This window comes from Pan paniscus, chromosome 8, assembly GCF_029289425.2.
Source record: "Pan paniscus chromosome 8, NHGRI_mPanPan1-v2.0_pri, whole genome shotgun sequence".
Classification (NCBI taxonomy): Eukaryota; Metazoa; Chordata; class Mammalia; order Primates; family Hominidae; genus Pan; species Pan paniscus.
This window is the reverse complement of record NC_073257.2, coordinates 110,656,125-110,673,465: the sequence shown is the minus strand read 5'-3', so window position 1 is coordinate 110,673,465 and position 17,341 is coordinate 110,656,125. Positions and strand designations below refer to the sequence as shown.

General features: G+C 36.0%; 1 protein-coding gene across 3 annotated transcripts in view; it reads left to right on the top strand.

Moving 5' to 3' along the window:
* HPSE2 (heparanase 2 (inactive)) overlaps window positions 1-17,341 on the top strand; it is a 780,051-nt gene that overhangs the window by 469,663 nt on the left and 293,047 nt on the right. Inside the window, exon 4 of one of the 3 annotated variants that reach the window (XM_003825450.3) lies at window positions 16,683-16,856. The exons of the other annotated variants lie outside the window; for them this stretch is intronic. Within the exon in view, the coding sequence (XP_003825498.1) occupies window positions 16,683-16,856 (174 nt within the window). The remainder of the gene's footprint in view (window positions 1-16,682; window positions 16,857-17,341) is intronic. 3 annotated transcript variants of the gene reach the window in all.

Below are 17,341 nucleotides of genomic sequence, written 5' to 3'. Positions count from 1 at the left end.
ATCACTGATGGACAAAAATGCAAAAATTCTCAGTAAAATACTAGCAAAGCAAATTCAACAGCACAGTAAGAGACTAATTTATCATGATCAAGTGAGATTTATTCCGAAGATGCAAGATGTTCAGTATACACAAATCACTAAATGTGATATACCATATTAACAGACTAAAGGACAAAAACCATGTGATCATCTCAATAGATGCAGAAAAATTATTGGATAAAATTCAACATTCTTTATGATAAAACTCTAAACAAATTGATATACAAAGAATGTATCTCAACATAATAAAGGTCATATATGACATGCCCACAGCCAAAATCATATTCAACAGTAAAAAGCCAAAAGCTTTTCTTCTAAGATTAGTAACAAGACAAGGATGTCCATTCTTACCACTTATATTCAACATAGTACTAGAAGTCCTACCCAGACCAAGTGGACAACAAAAAAGAAATGAAACCTGCCAAGGCTAAATCATAAACAAATTATTAATAAAAAGGAAAAAGTGAAATTGTCTGTTTACAGATGACATCGTTTTATATAGGGAAAACCCTAAATACTTCACTAAAAAATTGTTAGAATTAATAAATGAATTCAGTACAGGTTGCAGGATATAAAATCAACATACAAATATCAGTAGTGCTTATATATATTAACAACAAACTATCTGAAAATGATATTTTTTAAAACCCCATTACAATAGCATCAGAACAAAATACTTAAGAATAAAATTAACCAAAAAGTGAAAGATTTGCATACTAAAAACTATAAAACATTAATGAAAGAAATACATAAGATACAAATAAATGGGAAGATACCCATGTTTATGAATTCAAATAATATTGTTAAAATGTCTCTACTACAAAAAGCCATCTACAGATTCAATGCAATTCATATCAAAATTCCAATGGCATTTTTCACAGAAATAGTAAAACAATTCTAAAATTCACATGGAACCACAAAAGACCCTGAATAGTCAAAGCAATCTTGAGCAAGAAGAACAAAGTTGGAGGCATCATACTCTCTGATTTCAAAATATTATTACAAAGCTAAGCTAATAAAAAGAGAATGGTTCTGGCATAAAAATAGACATATAGACCAATGTAACAGAACAGAGAACCCAGCAATAAACCCACACATTTTTAGTCAACTGATCTTTAACAATGGTTCTGAGAACTCACAATGGGGAAGAGATAATGTCTTTAATGTATGATATTGGGATACTGGATATACACACGCTGAGGAATGAAATTGGATCCTTATTTAACACCATATGCAAAATTTAATTCAAAATGGATGAAAAACTAAAACAATAAGACCCAAAACTTGTAAAATTGCTGGAAGATATCACAGGGGAAAAGTGTCTTGACATTGGTCTGGGCAATTACCTTTTCTTCCAACTTTTATTTTAGGTTCAGAGGAGACACGTGCAGGTTTGTTGCATGGGTAAATTGTGTGTCATGAGTATTTGGCATACAAATTATTTCATCACTCAGGTAATAAGCATAGCACCCAATAGGTAGTTTTTCAATCCTCACCCTCCTCCCACACTCTACCCTCAAGTAGGCCCTGGTATCTATTTTTCCCTTCTTTGTGTCCATGTATACTCAGTGTTTAGCAATAACATGTCAGTGAGAATGTGCAGTGTTTGGTTTTCTGTTCCTGCATTAATTCACTTAGGATAATGGTCTCCAGTTCTATCCATGTTGCTGCAAAGGACATGAGCTCATTCTTTTTGTGGCTGCATAGTATTTCATGCTGTGTATGTACCACATTTTCTTTATCCAGTCCACCATTGATGGGCATTTAGGTTGATTCCATGTCTTCACTATTGTGACTAGCACTGCATTGAACATATGCATGCATGTATCTTTATGGTAGAGTGATTTATATTCCTTTGGGTGTATACCCAGTAAAGGGATTACTGTGTCAAGTTCTAGTTCTGTTTTGAATTCTTTGAGAAATCTCCAAACTGCTTCCCACAATGGCTGAACTAATTTGCATTCCTACCAACAGTGTATACGCATTCGTTTTTCTCCACAAGCTCACCAGCATCTGTTATTTTTTGACATTTTAATAACAGCCATTCTGCCTGGTATGACATGATGTCTCATTGTGGTTTTGATTTGCATTTCTCTAATGATTAGCAATGCGTTGAGCATTTCTTTATATGCTTGTGGGCCATGTGTATGTCTTCTTTTGAGAAGTGTCTGCTCATGCCCTTTGGCCAATTTTTAGTGGGATTGTTTGGCTTTTGCTTGTTAATTTGTTCAAGTTCCTTATATATTCTGGATATTAGACCTTTTTTGGATACATAGATTGCAAATATTCTCTCCCATTCTGTAGGTTGTCTGTTTACTTTGCTGATAGTTCATTTTGCTGTGCAGAAGCTCTTTAGTTTAATTAGGTCCCATTTGTCAATTTTTTTTTTTTTGTAATTGCTTTTGGAGTTTTCATCATGAAATCTTTGCCAGGGCATATGTCCAGAATGCTATATCCTAGGTCTTTTTCTAGGGTTTTTATAGTTCTACATTTTACATTTACATCTTTAACCCATCTTGAGTTGATTTTTTATATGGTGGAAGGAAGGGGTTCAGTTTCAATCTTCTGCATATGGCTAGCCAGTTATCCCAGCACCAGTTATTGAATAGGCAGTCTTTTCCTCATTGCTTGTTTTTGTCAAGGTTGTTGAAAATTGGATGGTTGTAGATGTGCAGCTTTATTTCTCAGTATTGTAACCATTCCATTGGCCTATTTGTCAGTTTTTGTACCAGTACCGTGCTGTTTTGGTTTTTGTAGCCTTGTAGCATAATTCAAAGTCAGGTAATGTGATGCCTCTGGCTTTGTTCTTTTTGTTTAGGATTGCTTTGGCTATTTGGGCTCTTTCTTGTTCCATATGAATTTTAAAATTTTTTTTTCTAATTCTGTGGAAAATGTCATTGGTAGTTTGATAGGAATAGCACTGGATCTGTAAATTGCTTTGGGCAGTATGGCCATTTTAACAATATTGATTCTTACTATCCATGTGCATGAAATGTTTTTCCACTTATTAATATTTGTGTTGTCTCTAATTTCTCTCAGCAGTGTTTCATAATTTTTGGTGTAGAGATCTTTCATTTCTCTGGTTAGCTGTCTTCCTAGGTATTTTATAATTTTTTTATGGCTATGGTGAATGGAATTGCATTTTTGATTTGGCTCTCAGCTTGGACAATGTTGGTGTATAGAAATCCTACTGATTTTTGTATATTGATTTTGTATCCTGAAACTTTACTGAAGTTGTTTATCCATTCCAGGAGCCTTTTGGTGGAGTCTTTAGGGTTTTCTAGGTGTAGAATCATATTGTCTGTGAAGAGAGATCATTTGAACTTCCTCACTTCTTATTTAGATGCATTTTGTTTCTTTCCCTTATCTGATTGCTCTGACTAGGACTTCCAGTACTATGTTGAATAGAGGTGCTAAGAGTGGCCATTCTTATCTTGTTCTGGTTCTCAAGGGAAATGCTTCTAGCTTTTGTCCATTCAATATATTACTGGCCGTGGGTTTGCCATAGATGGCTCTTATTATTTTGAGATATGTTTATTTGATGCCTACTTTGTTGAGCGTGTTTAACATGAAGGATGTTGAATTTTATGGAAAGCCTTTTCCGTGTCTATTGAGATGATTATGTGGGTTTTGTTTTTTGTTCTATTTATGTGATGAATCACATTTATTAATTTGAGTATTAATATGCAATGTTGCATCCCAGGAATAAAGCCTACTTGATTGTGGTGGATTAACTTTTTGATGTGCTGCCAGATTAGTTAGTTTGCTAGTATTTTGTTGAGGATTTTTGCATCTATGTTCATTAGAGACATTGGCCTAAAGTTTCCTTTTTTTGTTTCCTTCCTCTGCCAGGTTTTGGTACCAGAATGATTCTGGCCTCATGAATAAGTCAGAGAAGAGGTTCTTCTCCTGGATTTTTTGGAATAGTTTCAGTGTGATTGGTACCAACTCTTCTTTATATGTTTGGTGGAATTTGGCTGTAAATCCTTCTGGTCCAGGGCTTTTTTGTTTTTTGGTTGGTAGGCTTGTAACTACTGATTCAATTTTAGAACTTGTTATTGGTCTGTTCAGGGTTTCAATTTATTCCTTGTTCAGTCATGAGAGGTTGTATGTTTCCAGGAATTTATCCTGGTTAGGTTTCCAAGTTTGTGTGCATAGAGGTGTTCATAATAGTCTCTGAGGGTTTTTTTATTATTATTTCTGTAGGTTCAGTGGTAATGTCCCCTTTGTCATTTCTGATTGTGTTTATTTGGATCTTCTTTCTTTTTTCTTTATTAGTCTAGCTAGTGGTCTATCAATCTTATTCTTTCAAAAAACAAACTTTTAGTTTTATTGATATTTCGTATGGTTTTTCACATCTCAATTTCATTCAGTTCAGCTCTGATTTTGGTTATTTATTTTCTTCTGCTAGCTTTGGCATTGTTTTCTCTTGTTTTCCTTGTTCCTCTAGGTGTGATGTTAGGTTGTTAATTTGAGGCATTTCTACCTTTTTCATGTGGGTGTTTAGTGCTATAAACTTTCTTCTTAACACTGCTTTAACTGTGTCCGAGATTCTAGTATGTTGTATCTTTGTTTTCATTCGTCTTAAAGAATTTCTTGATTTCTGCCTTAATTTCATTGCTTACCTAAAAGTCATTCGGGAACAGGTTGTTTAATTTCCATGTAATTATATGGTTTTGAGAGATCTTTTTTGTTTGTTTTTTGTTTTTTTGAGACAGAATCTCTCTCTGTTGCCAGGCTGGGGTGCAGTGGCACCATCTCGGCTCACTGCAACCTCCAACTCCCTGGTTCAAGCAGTTCTCTTACCTCAGCCTCCCGAGTAGCTGGGATTACAGGCATGTGCCACTACGCCCAACTAATTTTTGCGTTTTTCATAGAGATGGGGTTTCACCATGTTGGCCAGGATGGTCTCGATCTCCTGACACCGTGATCTGCCCACCTGAAACTCCCAAAGTGCTGGGATTACAGGTGTGAGCCACCACACCCAGCCAAGAGATCTGTTTAGTATTCATTTCTATTTGTATTGCACTGTGGTCTGAGAGGGTGGGTGATATGATTTTTTAAAATTTTTTTGAAAATTGTTTTATGACCGAGCATGTCTTCTATTATAGAACATGTGCCATGTGCAAATGAGAAGAATGTATATTCCGTTGTTGTTGGGTGGAGTGTTCTGCAGATATCTGTTAGGTCCATTTGGTCAAGTGCTGAGTTTTAGTTCCCAAATATCTTTGGAGTTTTCTGCCTCGATGATCTAATACTGTCAGTGTGGTGTTGAAGTTTCCCATTATTATTGTGTGGGTATCTAAATCTCTTCATAGTTCTCTAATAACTTGTTTTATGAATCTGGGTGCTCCAGTGTTGAGTGCATATATGTTTAGGATATTTAAGTCTTCTTGTTGAATGAACCTTTTTTCATTATGTAATGCCTTTCTTTGCCTTTTCTGATCATTGTTGGTTTAAAGTCCATTTTGTCTTAAATTGGATTAGCAACCCTTACTCTTTTTTGTTTTCTGTTTGCTTGGTAGATTTTTCTCCATCTCTTTCCTTTGAGCTTATGAATCATTGCATGTGAGATGGGTCTCTTGAATACAGCATATAGTTGGGTCTTGCTTCTTTATCCTACTTGCCACTTTGTGCCTTTTTTTGTGGGGCGTTTAGCTGATTTACATTCAAGGTTACTACTGACATGTATAGATTTGATCCTGTCATCTTGTTATTAGCTGGTGTTTATGCAGACTTGATTGTGTAGTTGCTTTATAGTGTCAATCAAGTGTGTTTTTGTAATGACCAGTAAAACAGTCTTTTGTTTTCATGTTTAGTACTCCGTTAAGAACCTCTTTTAAGGAAGGTCAGGTGGTAACAAATTCCCTTATCTTTTGCTTGTCTGAAAAGGATTTTATTTCTCTTTTGCTTATGAATCTTAGTTTGGCTGGATTGAGCACCTGTAGTCAGCATTCTTAAAGAAAAATTCTAACCCCAAATTTTTTTTCTTTAAGAATGCTGACTACAGGTGCCCAGTCTCTTCTGGCTTGTAGAGTTTCTGCTGAAAGGTCCACTGTTTGCCTGATAAAGTTCCCTCTGTAGGTGACCTGCCCCTTCTCTCTAGCTGCTTTTAATATTTTTTTTCACATCAACCTTGGAGAATCTGATGACTGTGTGCCTTGGAGATGGTCTTCTTGGATAGTATCTTACAGGGGTTCTCTGAATTTCCTAAATTTAAATGTCAAACTCTATAGTGAGGTTGGGGAATTTTTCATGGAAAAAATCCTCGAATATGTTTTTCAAGTTGCTTGCTCTCTCTCTCTCCTTTCAAGAATGCCAGCGAGTCATAGATTTGGTCTTTTCACATAATCTCATATTTCTCAGAGGTTTTCTTCATTACATTGTATTCTTTTTTCCCTATGTTTGTCTGATTGACTTGATTCAAAGAACTAGCCTTCGAGCTCTGAGATTCTTTCCTCAGCTTGATCTATTCTGCTGTTAATACTTCCAGATTGTATCACGAAATTTTTGTAGTGAGTTTTTCAACTCTATCAGATCAGTTTGGTTCTTTCTTAAAATGACTATTTCATCTTTCAGCTCTTGTATCATTTTATTGGATTTTTTAGATTTTTTGGATTCAGTTTTGACTTTCTCCTGAATCTCAGTGATCTCCATGGCAATCCAGATTCTGAATTCTATATCTCACTTCAGCCATTTCAGCCTGGTTAAGAACCATTGCTGGGAAGCTAGTGTGGTCATTTGGAGGTAAGAAGACACTCTGGGTTTTTGAGTTGCCAGAGTTCCTATTCTGGTTCTTTCTCATCTGTGGGTGCTGATGTTCCTTTAATTTTGAAGTTACTGTCATTTGGATAGGGTTTTTTGCTTTTATATTCTTTGATGCCCTTGAAGGTTTGACTGTGGTATAAGCTGGATTCAGTTGACTAGTTTCTTTTCTGGATTTCAGGGGCCGAGGCTCAGCTAAGCATTTCTGGGCTGCATGCTCTAACCCTGGGGGGCTGGTACCAGGCCCAAGGCTTTGTCCTCCGGCCCCCAAGGTTAAGCACTTGCTGCTGTGCTGGAGGGGCCAATATGTTCCCAGTCTGCTGGCCACAACACTCTGATGGAAGGTGCCAGCAAAAGTGCTTCATTCCTTTTTATGGGTGAATAATATTCCAATGTATTGATATACCACATTTTGTTTATATATTTATTAGTAATGGACACTTGAGTTTTTTCCACCTTTTTGGCTATTGTGAATAATGCTGCTATTAACATTGATGTACAAGTATCCTTTTGAATCCCCACTGTCAGTTCTTCTGGATATATACCTAGGAGTGAAATTGTGAATCATATGGTAATTTTAGATCTAGCTTTTTGAGAAACCACCACTGTTTTCCACAGAGGCTGCAGCATTTTACATTCCCACCAGCAATGCAAAGGTTCCAATTTCTCTTACCCACGCCAGCACTTGTCATTACCTGACTTTTTTTCTCACATAGTTATCATTTTTTTAGTGAGAATACATAACATCTGTTCTCTTTACATTTTTACAGAATACAATGTATCATCATTACCTATAGTTGCCTTGTTCCACAATAGATCTCTTGGAAATTATTCCTCCTATGTAACTGTAATTATGTATTCTTTAATCAACACCTCCTCACCCCCACCTCCCAACTAAAGTCCTCAGCATCTGGTATCCACCATTCTACCCTCTGCTTCTTTGAGATCAACTTATTTTAGATTCCACATATGAGTAAAATCATGCAGTATTTGTCTTTCTGTGCCTGGCTTATTTCACTTCACGTACTGTCCTCCATGTTCATCCACATTGTCACAAATGACAGGATTTTATTCTTTTTATGGCTGAGTAGTATTCCATTGTGTATGTGTGCTACATATTCTTTATCCATTCATCTGTTGATGGACACTTAGGCTGATTCCATATCATGGCTACTGTAAATAGTGCTGTGATAAACATGGGAGTGCAGATATCTTTTTGGTCTTTTGGCAGTATTTCTTGATGCTCTTACAGCTCTGTAAGATGAGAATATTAATATTGATGTCCTTTTATCTATGTCCCCTATACCCTTTCAAGACTTTTGCCATTTTCACTAACACGTTTATTTTTACTTTATCATTGGTGTTATTACATTTTGTTCTGCAATCCCAGCCAAATTATTTACAGTTTTCTGTAGAAAGTATCCAGATACTGAAAAGCAATGAAGAGTATTTATATAATTATGATGATATTAATGTCATTTACTGCTGGGACAAGATCTATGTTAGGTTAATATTTTCTGCTATATAGTCTAATGTTAAAACCCATAGGCTACCCAAAGAATCTTCCTATCCTCAAGGTCAAATTTGTCTGTCTTTACTTTGTACTCTTTTAACTGCTTAAGACCATATCACATTTTAGTTTATTTCATATTGGACTTGACTTTCTTATGCAGCTCTTTTGTTCCCAAGTTTTTCTGACTTTTTTCCTTATAAAATGTGTCTTTGTCACAGTCACATATTTTTCTATCCTTTTCATAATAGTGTTTATTTTTCAGAGCCTGAAAATTCCTTTCATAAACCTAGATAAGAAGAATCCAAATGTTCTTTGTCTCACTACAACCAAATGCAAGGTTATATTAAGAGCAGTGAGTAGGGAGCCTGTCCTCTCCAAAATATACATGGAATAGACTGATAGAAAGATTGAGAATTGTGTTTAAAAAGAACAGAGTTTATGAAGAAGAGTTAAGCAATAGCATTAAAGACTTATTTTTTTAAAAATCTTTCCACAAAAGTAAACCCTTAAATTTTAACTTCTCAGTAATTTTGACTTCCAATTTTGCTTCTTGAGTTCTATCACAACTCATTAAAGCTTCTTCATAGCTCAATACTTAAGATGTCATCCCTAGTATTAACCCAACCCCAAATAGGCCCCTTTCCATTGCATGTTTTTCCCCCTTGGGGAACTATGGGGAAGCTGTTCTCAGAGGCCTGACATCAAAGCGTTGAGTTCTGTTCAAGTATGTCCAGTCTCTAGATTTTGTTGTTCATGCGACTTGATAATCTGTCCATATTCTCACATGCTCACAATTAGAATAAGTTGACACTGTTCTATAGGCACCCATTTTTCCTTCTGGAGTCACCAGCCCTGTCTTCCAAGAGCTAAGGGTCTGGATCATGTGCCCAAGTTTTTAACCACACAGAAAAAACACTCTTTCTTCATGTGAAGATTGCAAAAGAATAAAGTAGTCACAAAGGGGTATTAGAGTTATTTTTGCCAATTAAGAAAAGAACAGTATTGAACTGAGTCCTTAAAACAAATTAACTATGTTTTCTATGTGAAACTTGCATACACTTGGTCTCAAACACTAGTCTAATAAAATTTGTGCCAATTTAATTCCCAGGTAACAGTTGTTGCTCCATCATTTCTATGGAAGAGGAGCTTAGAGGGGGCCATCAATTTGAAAAGTGAGGGCTGGAGCCATGTCTATAAGCTTTGTTTGCATAGTAGCTTACAAAACATGAAGAAAATGTTAATCGTCTCTGTCAAATAATGGAGGGAAAGTAAGGTAGCTGTGACTTTGAGGGAAATACGTAACAAAAATAGGATAAAAAGGTGGGAAGTTAATTCTGAATACGGAATCAAGGAAGGTGAGACTCAAGTAGATGCTCAGCATTAAGGGGAGGAGGGGGAAGAGCTGGGATGGAAACTAAGCTACTTTAATGACATTGGCATCTGTAAACTGGAAGATCCCTATGACAGCTCCTGTCTCTCTTCTTTCCAGTAAAAGGTTCTCTATCTCTCCCAACCTTTGAAAATGTTTTGCTTAATCAGCTTTATACTTCCCATCCACATCCCACTGCTTAACTCTGGATTTGCATATTCTGCCCACTCAAATTATTTACCTATACATCTAAGGACATTACAAACTTAACATGCCCCAAGCCCAAATTCTCATCTTGGCCTTCTTCTCTCTTCTCCCAATCTTTCACACTTCCTTCATAAATATCAAGTTTATCTTTCTGTTGCTTAAGCCAAAAACTTCAGAGTTTCTTGACTCTTTTTTTCTCACACACCACATTCCAATCCTTCAGCAAATCTTACTGGCTCAACCTTTAAAACATCCCCAGAAACCAACCACTTCTACCGCTCTGCTGCTACCACCCTGGTCCAAGCCACAATGATCCCTTGCTTCAATTATTGCTATAGACTCCTAATTTCCTTGCTTTCACCCTTACTCTTCCCATCCCCTTCAGTCTCTTCAGCTCAGCAGCCAGAGTGATGATTTCACAATGTGAGTTGGGTCATATTCAAAACCATCTAATGGCTTCTATGTCAATGAGGGCAAAAGCCAAAGTTCTTATAATGACCAGTAAGGCCCTTCGTGACATGTCCTTGCTACCACTGTGATCTCATCTCCTACTGCTCTCCCTCTCATTCATTCTGGGGCAGCTACACCAGCCTCTCAGTGTTCTTCACATTCATCAGTCTCACACGAGTCTTGGGCCTTTGCCCTTACTGTAGGACCCTCTGCCTGGAATTCTTTCCATAGTTATCTACTTGACTTGCTCCCTTCTTTCCATTGGGTCTCTGATCAAATGACAACTTAATTGTGATGCTTATTTAAAATAGCATACTAGCTACTATTGGTTCTATACTATCTCCTACCCTGCTTTACTTCTCCTGCCAGCCACATTAAATGTAACCTCCATGAGGGTAGGGCCTGTTTTCTGTTTTGCTCATTGCAATATAAATGTGTGTGTAAGTGTGTGTATATATATATATAGTGTTTAAAATATATATATAAAATATATAAATTACACATGCAGATGCTCCTCAACTTATGAGGTTATGTCCCAATAAACTCATCATAAGTTGAAACTATGGTAAGTCAAAAATGCATTTAATACACCTAACCTACTGAACATCATAGCTTAGCCGGGCCTACCTTAAATGCACTCAGAACACTTACATCAGCCTACTGTTGGGCAAAATCATCTAACTGAAAGCCTATCTTATAATAAAGTATTGAATATTTCAAGTAATTTATTGAATACTATACTGAAAGTGAAAAACAAAATGGTTGTGTGAGTATTTGAAGTACGATTTCTACTGAATGTGTATTGCTTTTGCACCATCATAAAGCTGGCACTATTATATACTATATAATCTTCTTTTATATATGTACATCTATCTTCTTGTATGTATGTATATATGCATATATATATCTGTATATATACATGCATGTATATATGTATATATGCATGCATATATGTATATATATGCATGCATATATGTATATATACAGAACAGATATATATATGCATGTATATCTGTATATATACAGATATATATGCATGCATATATGTATATTTACAGATATATATGGTGTATAATAGTGCCTGTCACATAGTAACTGCTTAATAAATATTTGTTGAGTAATTTAATAAGTTAATGAATGTCCAATTTTTTGTTTGTTGGATTGCTTGTCTGTTTGGTTTTTAAAGTGTCAAATCCTAGGGAAACTAAGAGAAATAATCTGTCATTCATATCTTAGTGTGAATTCATTGACCCTTATCTACATTTTCCTAATAGAAAACTGAGATTAACTTTATTAAAGAAGTAGCTTTCCTTGGATCTTGCATTTAAAAAAAAACAATCTGGTTCTTCTCTCATTACTATTTTGTTTCTTTTCTTCTTTTTATTGCCACAGAACTTCAATAAGTAAGCTGAATGTATCAGAATCTATTCCTTGTTAATCTACTCATTCTTTAAGTTCTCATCACAACCTAAATCTAATTTCTAACCTCACTGTTTGATTAATCTAATGGTTTTTTTTTTCTCAGTCCTTTTCCTCCTCAGTTTGTCATGAACACCTACTGTTATGGAACAGCACCTCCTTGCAACTCTCTTCTTTTGGGTTCCTTAAGACTGCATATCTGGGTTCTTCTTCTTCTCTTTTTGTTGTTGTTGTTGTTCTCCATGACCCTTATATGTGGACATTTCTTAAGGTTTTCTCTTCAGCCATCTTTCTACATTTTGCCCTTCAGAAATCTCAAGAACTTTCACAGCATCAACTGTCAGCACTGAGTGACACCCAAGCCTGTATACTTTTACATCTTTCTCAAGTCCCAGCTCCTCATCTTCAACTGCCCACTATCCAGTGCTTCTTAGAATTATATGCCTGTGAAATGTCAATGCACCCTGACTATAAGACAGAGAGGCATTGGCCCCCTCTGGTGGAGGGAGTAGAAAGTCATCTTTAAGTATCTATTTGTTTTGATGGAACCTGAGCAAATTTTCTAAGGGAGATTACATGTGTTGAATATCTACTAAATTCTCTATATTCAAATATATGTACTTTTCTAATAAACTGTAGAACATATGTCTTAGATTAGCAATAATTATTGTTTTTTGAGACGGATTTTCACTCTTGTCACCCAGGCTGGAGTGCAATGGTGTGATCTTGGCTCACTGCAATCTCCACCTCCCAGGTTCAAGCGATTCTCCTGCCTCAGCCTCCTAAGTAGAGTAGCTGGGATTACAGGCATGTGCCACCACACCCAGCTAATTTTTTTGTATTTTTGGTAGAGACGAGTTTCACTATGTTGGTTAGGCTGGTCTCGAACTCCTGACCTCAGATGAATCACCCGCCTCAGCCTCCCAAAGTGCTGGGATTACAGGTGTGAGCCATTGCGCCCAGCCTAGCAATAATTATTTTAGACAGATCTCTCTTTCGCCTCTTTCTACTTCTTATAGGCCACTTTTATGCAACACAAAGGATTTGGGCCTTGAGAACTCTTCGGCATGATATTAAGGCAGAAAATTGCTGTGTGTTAGATGCTATGAAGGATATAAGATACGGTACCAAACTTAAGAAACTTCACAGTTTAACTGGGAAAACAAGTTGTTCACTCTGGAGAAGTGAATAAATCAAGAAGTAAATCCCAAGATAATATTATGTCACAGATAATATGTCACAGAGCAGTGAGATGCCAAAAAATGGTATAGCTCTTGAGTTTAGAGAAAGTCGAAATCACTTTCGGGAGGTTGGTGTGTTCAGGAATGGCGTCATGGAAGAGGCAGGACTTAAACTTATTCTTAAAGAAGTATTTCCCAAACTTTTAGCGTTCTAGTTCCCAATTTTTGCTATGTGAACAAACTATCCATACTGTTTCTCCCATACTGCTCTTTATGTTGACACATTTTTTGTAAATACATTTTGCCTTGCCTTAAACCATCAAATCCATGAAATCAAAGGTTTGATATGCTTTTGTGTTTGATGTGTGTTTGTGTTTCTAATACATGTGAAACATACACAGTAAAATACTCATTATATGGAAATAGTTTTAGAAAAAGATGACTTAAATGGAATCAATCTATCCAAAAGGAATATCAGTCATTCATATTAAATTTTGATGCAAACATTTGATATGGATTTTAGTATATAAATGAAACCAAAAATTATGAAAATAAGTAATTTTATTGCATGCTTAATAGATGTCATTGAAACTATGGATGAATAAAATGTTATTTAATTGAATATTGAGTATTTTTTATGATAATATAACTTTCATGACATTAATAATAGAGGACTTAAAAATGGACCTCTGTTGATCTTATAATATTCAAATTATTTTTTGAGTAACCTAGAATAATAATTCTCAAATCTCAAGGAAACTTCTGGATAAAAGTTATTATATCTAAAGCTCATAGTATATTAGAATGACTATTGAGTTGTAGATATATAATTATCCAATATTGCCAGTGTTCTGTTAAATAGAGAGTTATATTTTCCTTAGAATCTGTTTAGTTTGGCCAGTTTCTTAACCTATTTATTTTTTGCATTGTTTCCCTCTCCCCACAAAGGATACCAATTCTAATGGTATAGATAAAAGAAACTTCAGTTTTTCTTTAAAAAAAAAAAACCTACTAGATTTTTTTTGTATCTTATACAAGTGGGCCTCAAAGTCTTAACACAAATTTCTGTTGTATCAATACTACTGAGGTATGGTAAATGCAAGTCCTATTTAAAACTAAATAGGACAACTATTTTAGACAACTATGATTGAAAAGAAAAAAAAGAGTAGTTATCTGTCTTTCTTGAAATTAATTTCATTATTTCCTTTTCATAAATTTGAAAATCTTATAAGGCAAACATAATTTGTTTTTGTTAAGTAACTAGTTTAAGCCACAATGCGATAAAATTTTTCTAAGGGTAGGTTTGTTAGGTTTAATTTAAATAAAGGTTATGAATTTACTTTAATATTATTTTGAATATAAAATGTATTAATGATGTTGAATAGTAAAGCATGTAAAACTATACATCAAAGCAATATGAATAAAATTATAGCCTATGATACAATTTTATATGATACTTTGACAAAAATTATTTTTTTACCTAATGGCATGTAGATAATTATAAAATTATTACATACTGGTTTCATGATCACTTTACTAAGCTATAACTGCATTTTAATTTCAATTGTTATTTTGGAACTAAAAATAATAATTAAATGTATTTCCTGAATGTGAAATTTATTCCTTTTGTTGTTGTTGTTGTTGCCCAATTACTCAATTCTGGGTAGAGTATGATGTAAGTTGACATCGATTTTATTTCTGGGTAGAGTATGATATAAGTTGACAGAAATGAGACAATTTCTGTCCTTGTTCTTGGTGCTTCTTAAGAAATACTTTCTTATATATGTGAGAAGATGAAAATGGCAGTCTTCCTATATCCTGCTTCAAAAACTGATAAAATACTCAACCCAATGATAATGGTTCTTTTTTAAAGGACTAAAAGATCTATAACAAAATTGCTAATGGGGTAACTTGGACACTCTGCATCATCTCTTGCAGAACCTCTGGTGACCTCTTGTGGAACCCTAGTGTTTCACAGAACCCCATTTGAGAAACTCTGCATTAGGTTTAACGGCTACTAGGATAACGTAAACTCTTCTACATAATTATTAATCTAAGAAGCTTTTTAAAACTGTGTACTACCTGAAGTCATATTATCCATACCTTGGGATACACTGTGTAAAAGGACAAGTAAAATATGGATATGTTTTAAAAAGCAGTAAGGGCATGACAAATAAGGAGAGCAAAGGTCAATGGGGCAAGGAGTTCTCTAACAAATAAACTGGCTGACATCAACAAAGAACTCATTAAGAGAAATAGGCCTAAAGTTGAGGGGAAAATTATGGGTGAGTTGTAGAAGCCTTGAATTAAGGAAGAAAATGGTCTTGAAAATCCATTGGTTTTGAGGATTGAGTAAAACTGGCTGAGAGTGACTGGGGGAAGATGAATTGGCCGGATGGGAAGAATCTAGAAGTAGACAGGCAAGTACAGAGATTATAGTAAGTTATCCAAGTGTAAATGACAGCCAGAAAAAGAATGGTGGCAATAGAAATGAAGGAATGGGATAAATAGGAGACACATGGTGATAGAGTTGATGGTATCTGGTATCAACCTGATAATGAACATATTTCTTTTTTTATTTTATTTATTTATTTGAGACGGAGCCTCACTCTGTCACCCAGGCTGGAGTACAGTGGCGCAATCGCGGCTTACCGCAAGCTCTGTCTCCCAGGTTCACGCCATTCTCCTGCCTCAGCCTCCTGAGTAGCTGGGACTACAGGCAGCCGCCACCGTGCCTGGCTAATTTTTTGTATTTTTAACAGAGACGGGGTTTCACCGTGTTAGCCAGGATGGTCTCCATCTCCTGACCTCGAGATCCACCCGCCTCGGCCTCCCAAAGTGCTGGAATTACAGGCGTGAGCCACCACGCCCGGCAATGAACATATTTGTAGTAGTGGTCATAGTATTTCCGTTGTCAGAAATATTAGAAATCTGGACTTCAGTGAAAATTTTCGGAAATCATACTAGGCTGAGCTATTTTCCAAGACTCACCAGCCAGTTATCCTTCCTGGCCTTGTACCCTATTATTCATCTTATGTCCTGTAGGAATATGGACCTAGCAGTGCCATACTGTCTGACTTTTCAAGGAAAATTAAGAAATTCAGCTACTTTGTGAAATCTTCCCATTTTAAAACATCAACAATTTAACTTTGTTAAATAAAACATATGATGGACTAGATTTGGTTGCCAATTTGCAACCTCTGTCTGGAATTCTCTCTGCTGATTGTTTTTTTTGTTTGTTTTTTTTTGTTTGTTTTGTTTTGTTTTTGAGATGGAGTTTCGCTCTTGTTGCCCAGGCTGGAGTGCAATGGTGCAATCTCGGCTCACCACAACCTCAGCTTCCCAGGTTCAAGCGATTCTCCTGCCTCAGCCTTCTGAGTAGCTGGGACTACAGGCATACACCACCACGCCCAGCAAATTTTGTATTTTTAGTAGAGATGGGGTTTCTCCAGGTTGGTCAGGCTGGTCTCGAACTCCCGACCTTAGGTGATCTGCCCACCTCGGCCTCCCAAAGTGCTGGGATTACAGGCGTGAGCCACCGCGCCCAGCCCTGTCTGCTGCTTTCTAAAGTCAACTTGAAATGTACCCAGACCAAAAGGTAATAGTCCCTTTTAGAAGCCTGTCTGTGTTATTCCTTATTAGTGGGAAGCTCATAGAAAGGCTTTTTATATTAGCTACTATTTTCCTTTTGTTGGAATGTTGCTTTGAAAGTTACAAGCCTTTCTCTGCTTCTTCCCAGCCAGGTCCCTAGACAAACTTTATAACTTTGCTGATTGCTCTGGACTCCACCTGATATTTGCTCTAAATGCACTGCGTCGTAATCCCAATAACTCCTGGAACAGTTCTAGTGCCCTGAGTCTGTTGAAGTACAGCGCCAGCAAAAAGTACAACATTTCTTGGGAACTGGGTAATGGTAAGTAAGGATGTTACTTCCTCTGAATTGACAAAATAAAGGGGAAAAATAAGTTGGCTTGTGATACAGTCTCAATCAGACCATCTCTAGTACCCTGGCCCAGAAAACATTTGTGATGTTTGGCCACTGAGTTGACTATCCAAATGGTAAAAGACCAAATAGTGAAGGACAGTATATTTAGTGAATACACACCATTTGCATCTATAGTTATCTCTAGTTACCTCATTCCAAATATGGGGAAAATGCCACAAAACGGGAAATATATAGTGATTTATGACTAACAAATTGATTTTATAACCTGTTTGCACAGCCTGAGCTGCCTTTTCCAATGTGTGTTCTGTGGAACATTGGTCCTACAAGATGATCCTTCTAAAATAATAATTGAAAAGAGCTTTGGTCAAATATATTTGAGGACCTTTATACAGTATGTGAACCTCCTGAAGGTTCACAGTGCACATTAGTATATAAAAGGCTATAAGAAGTCT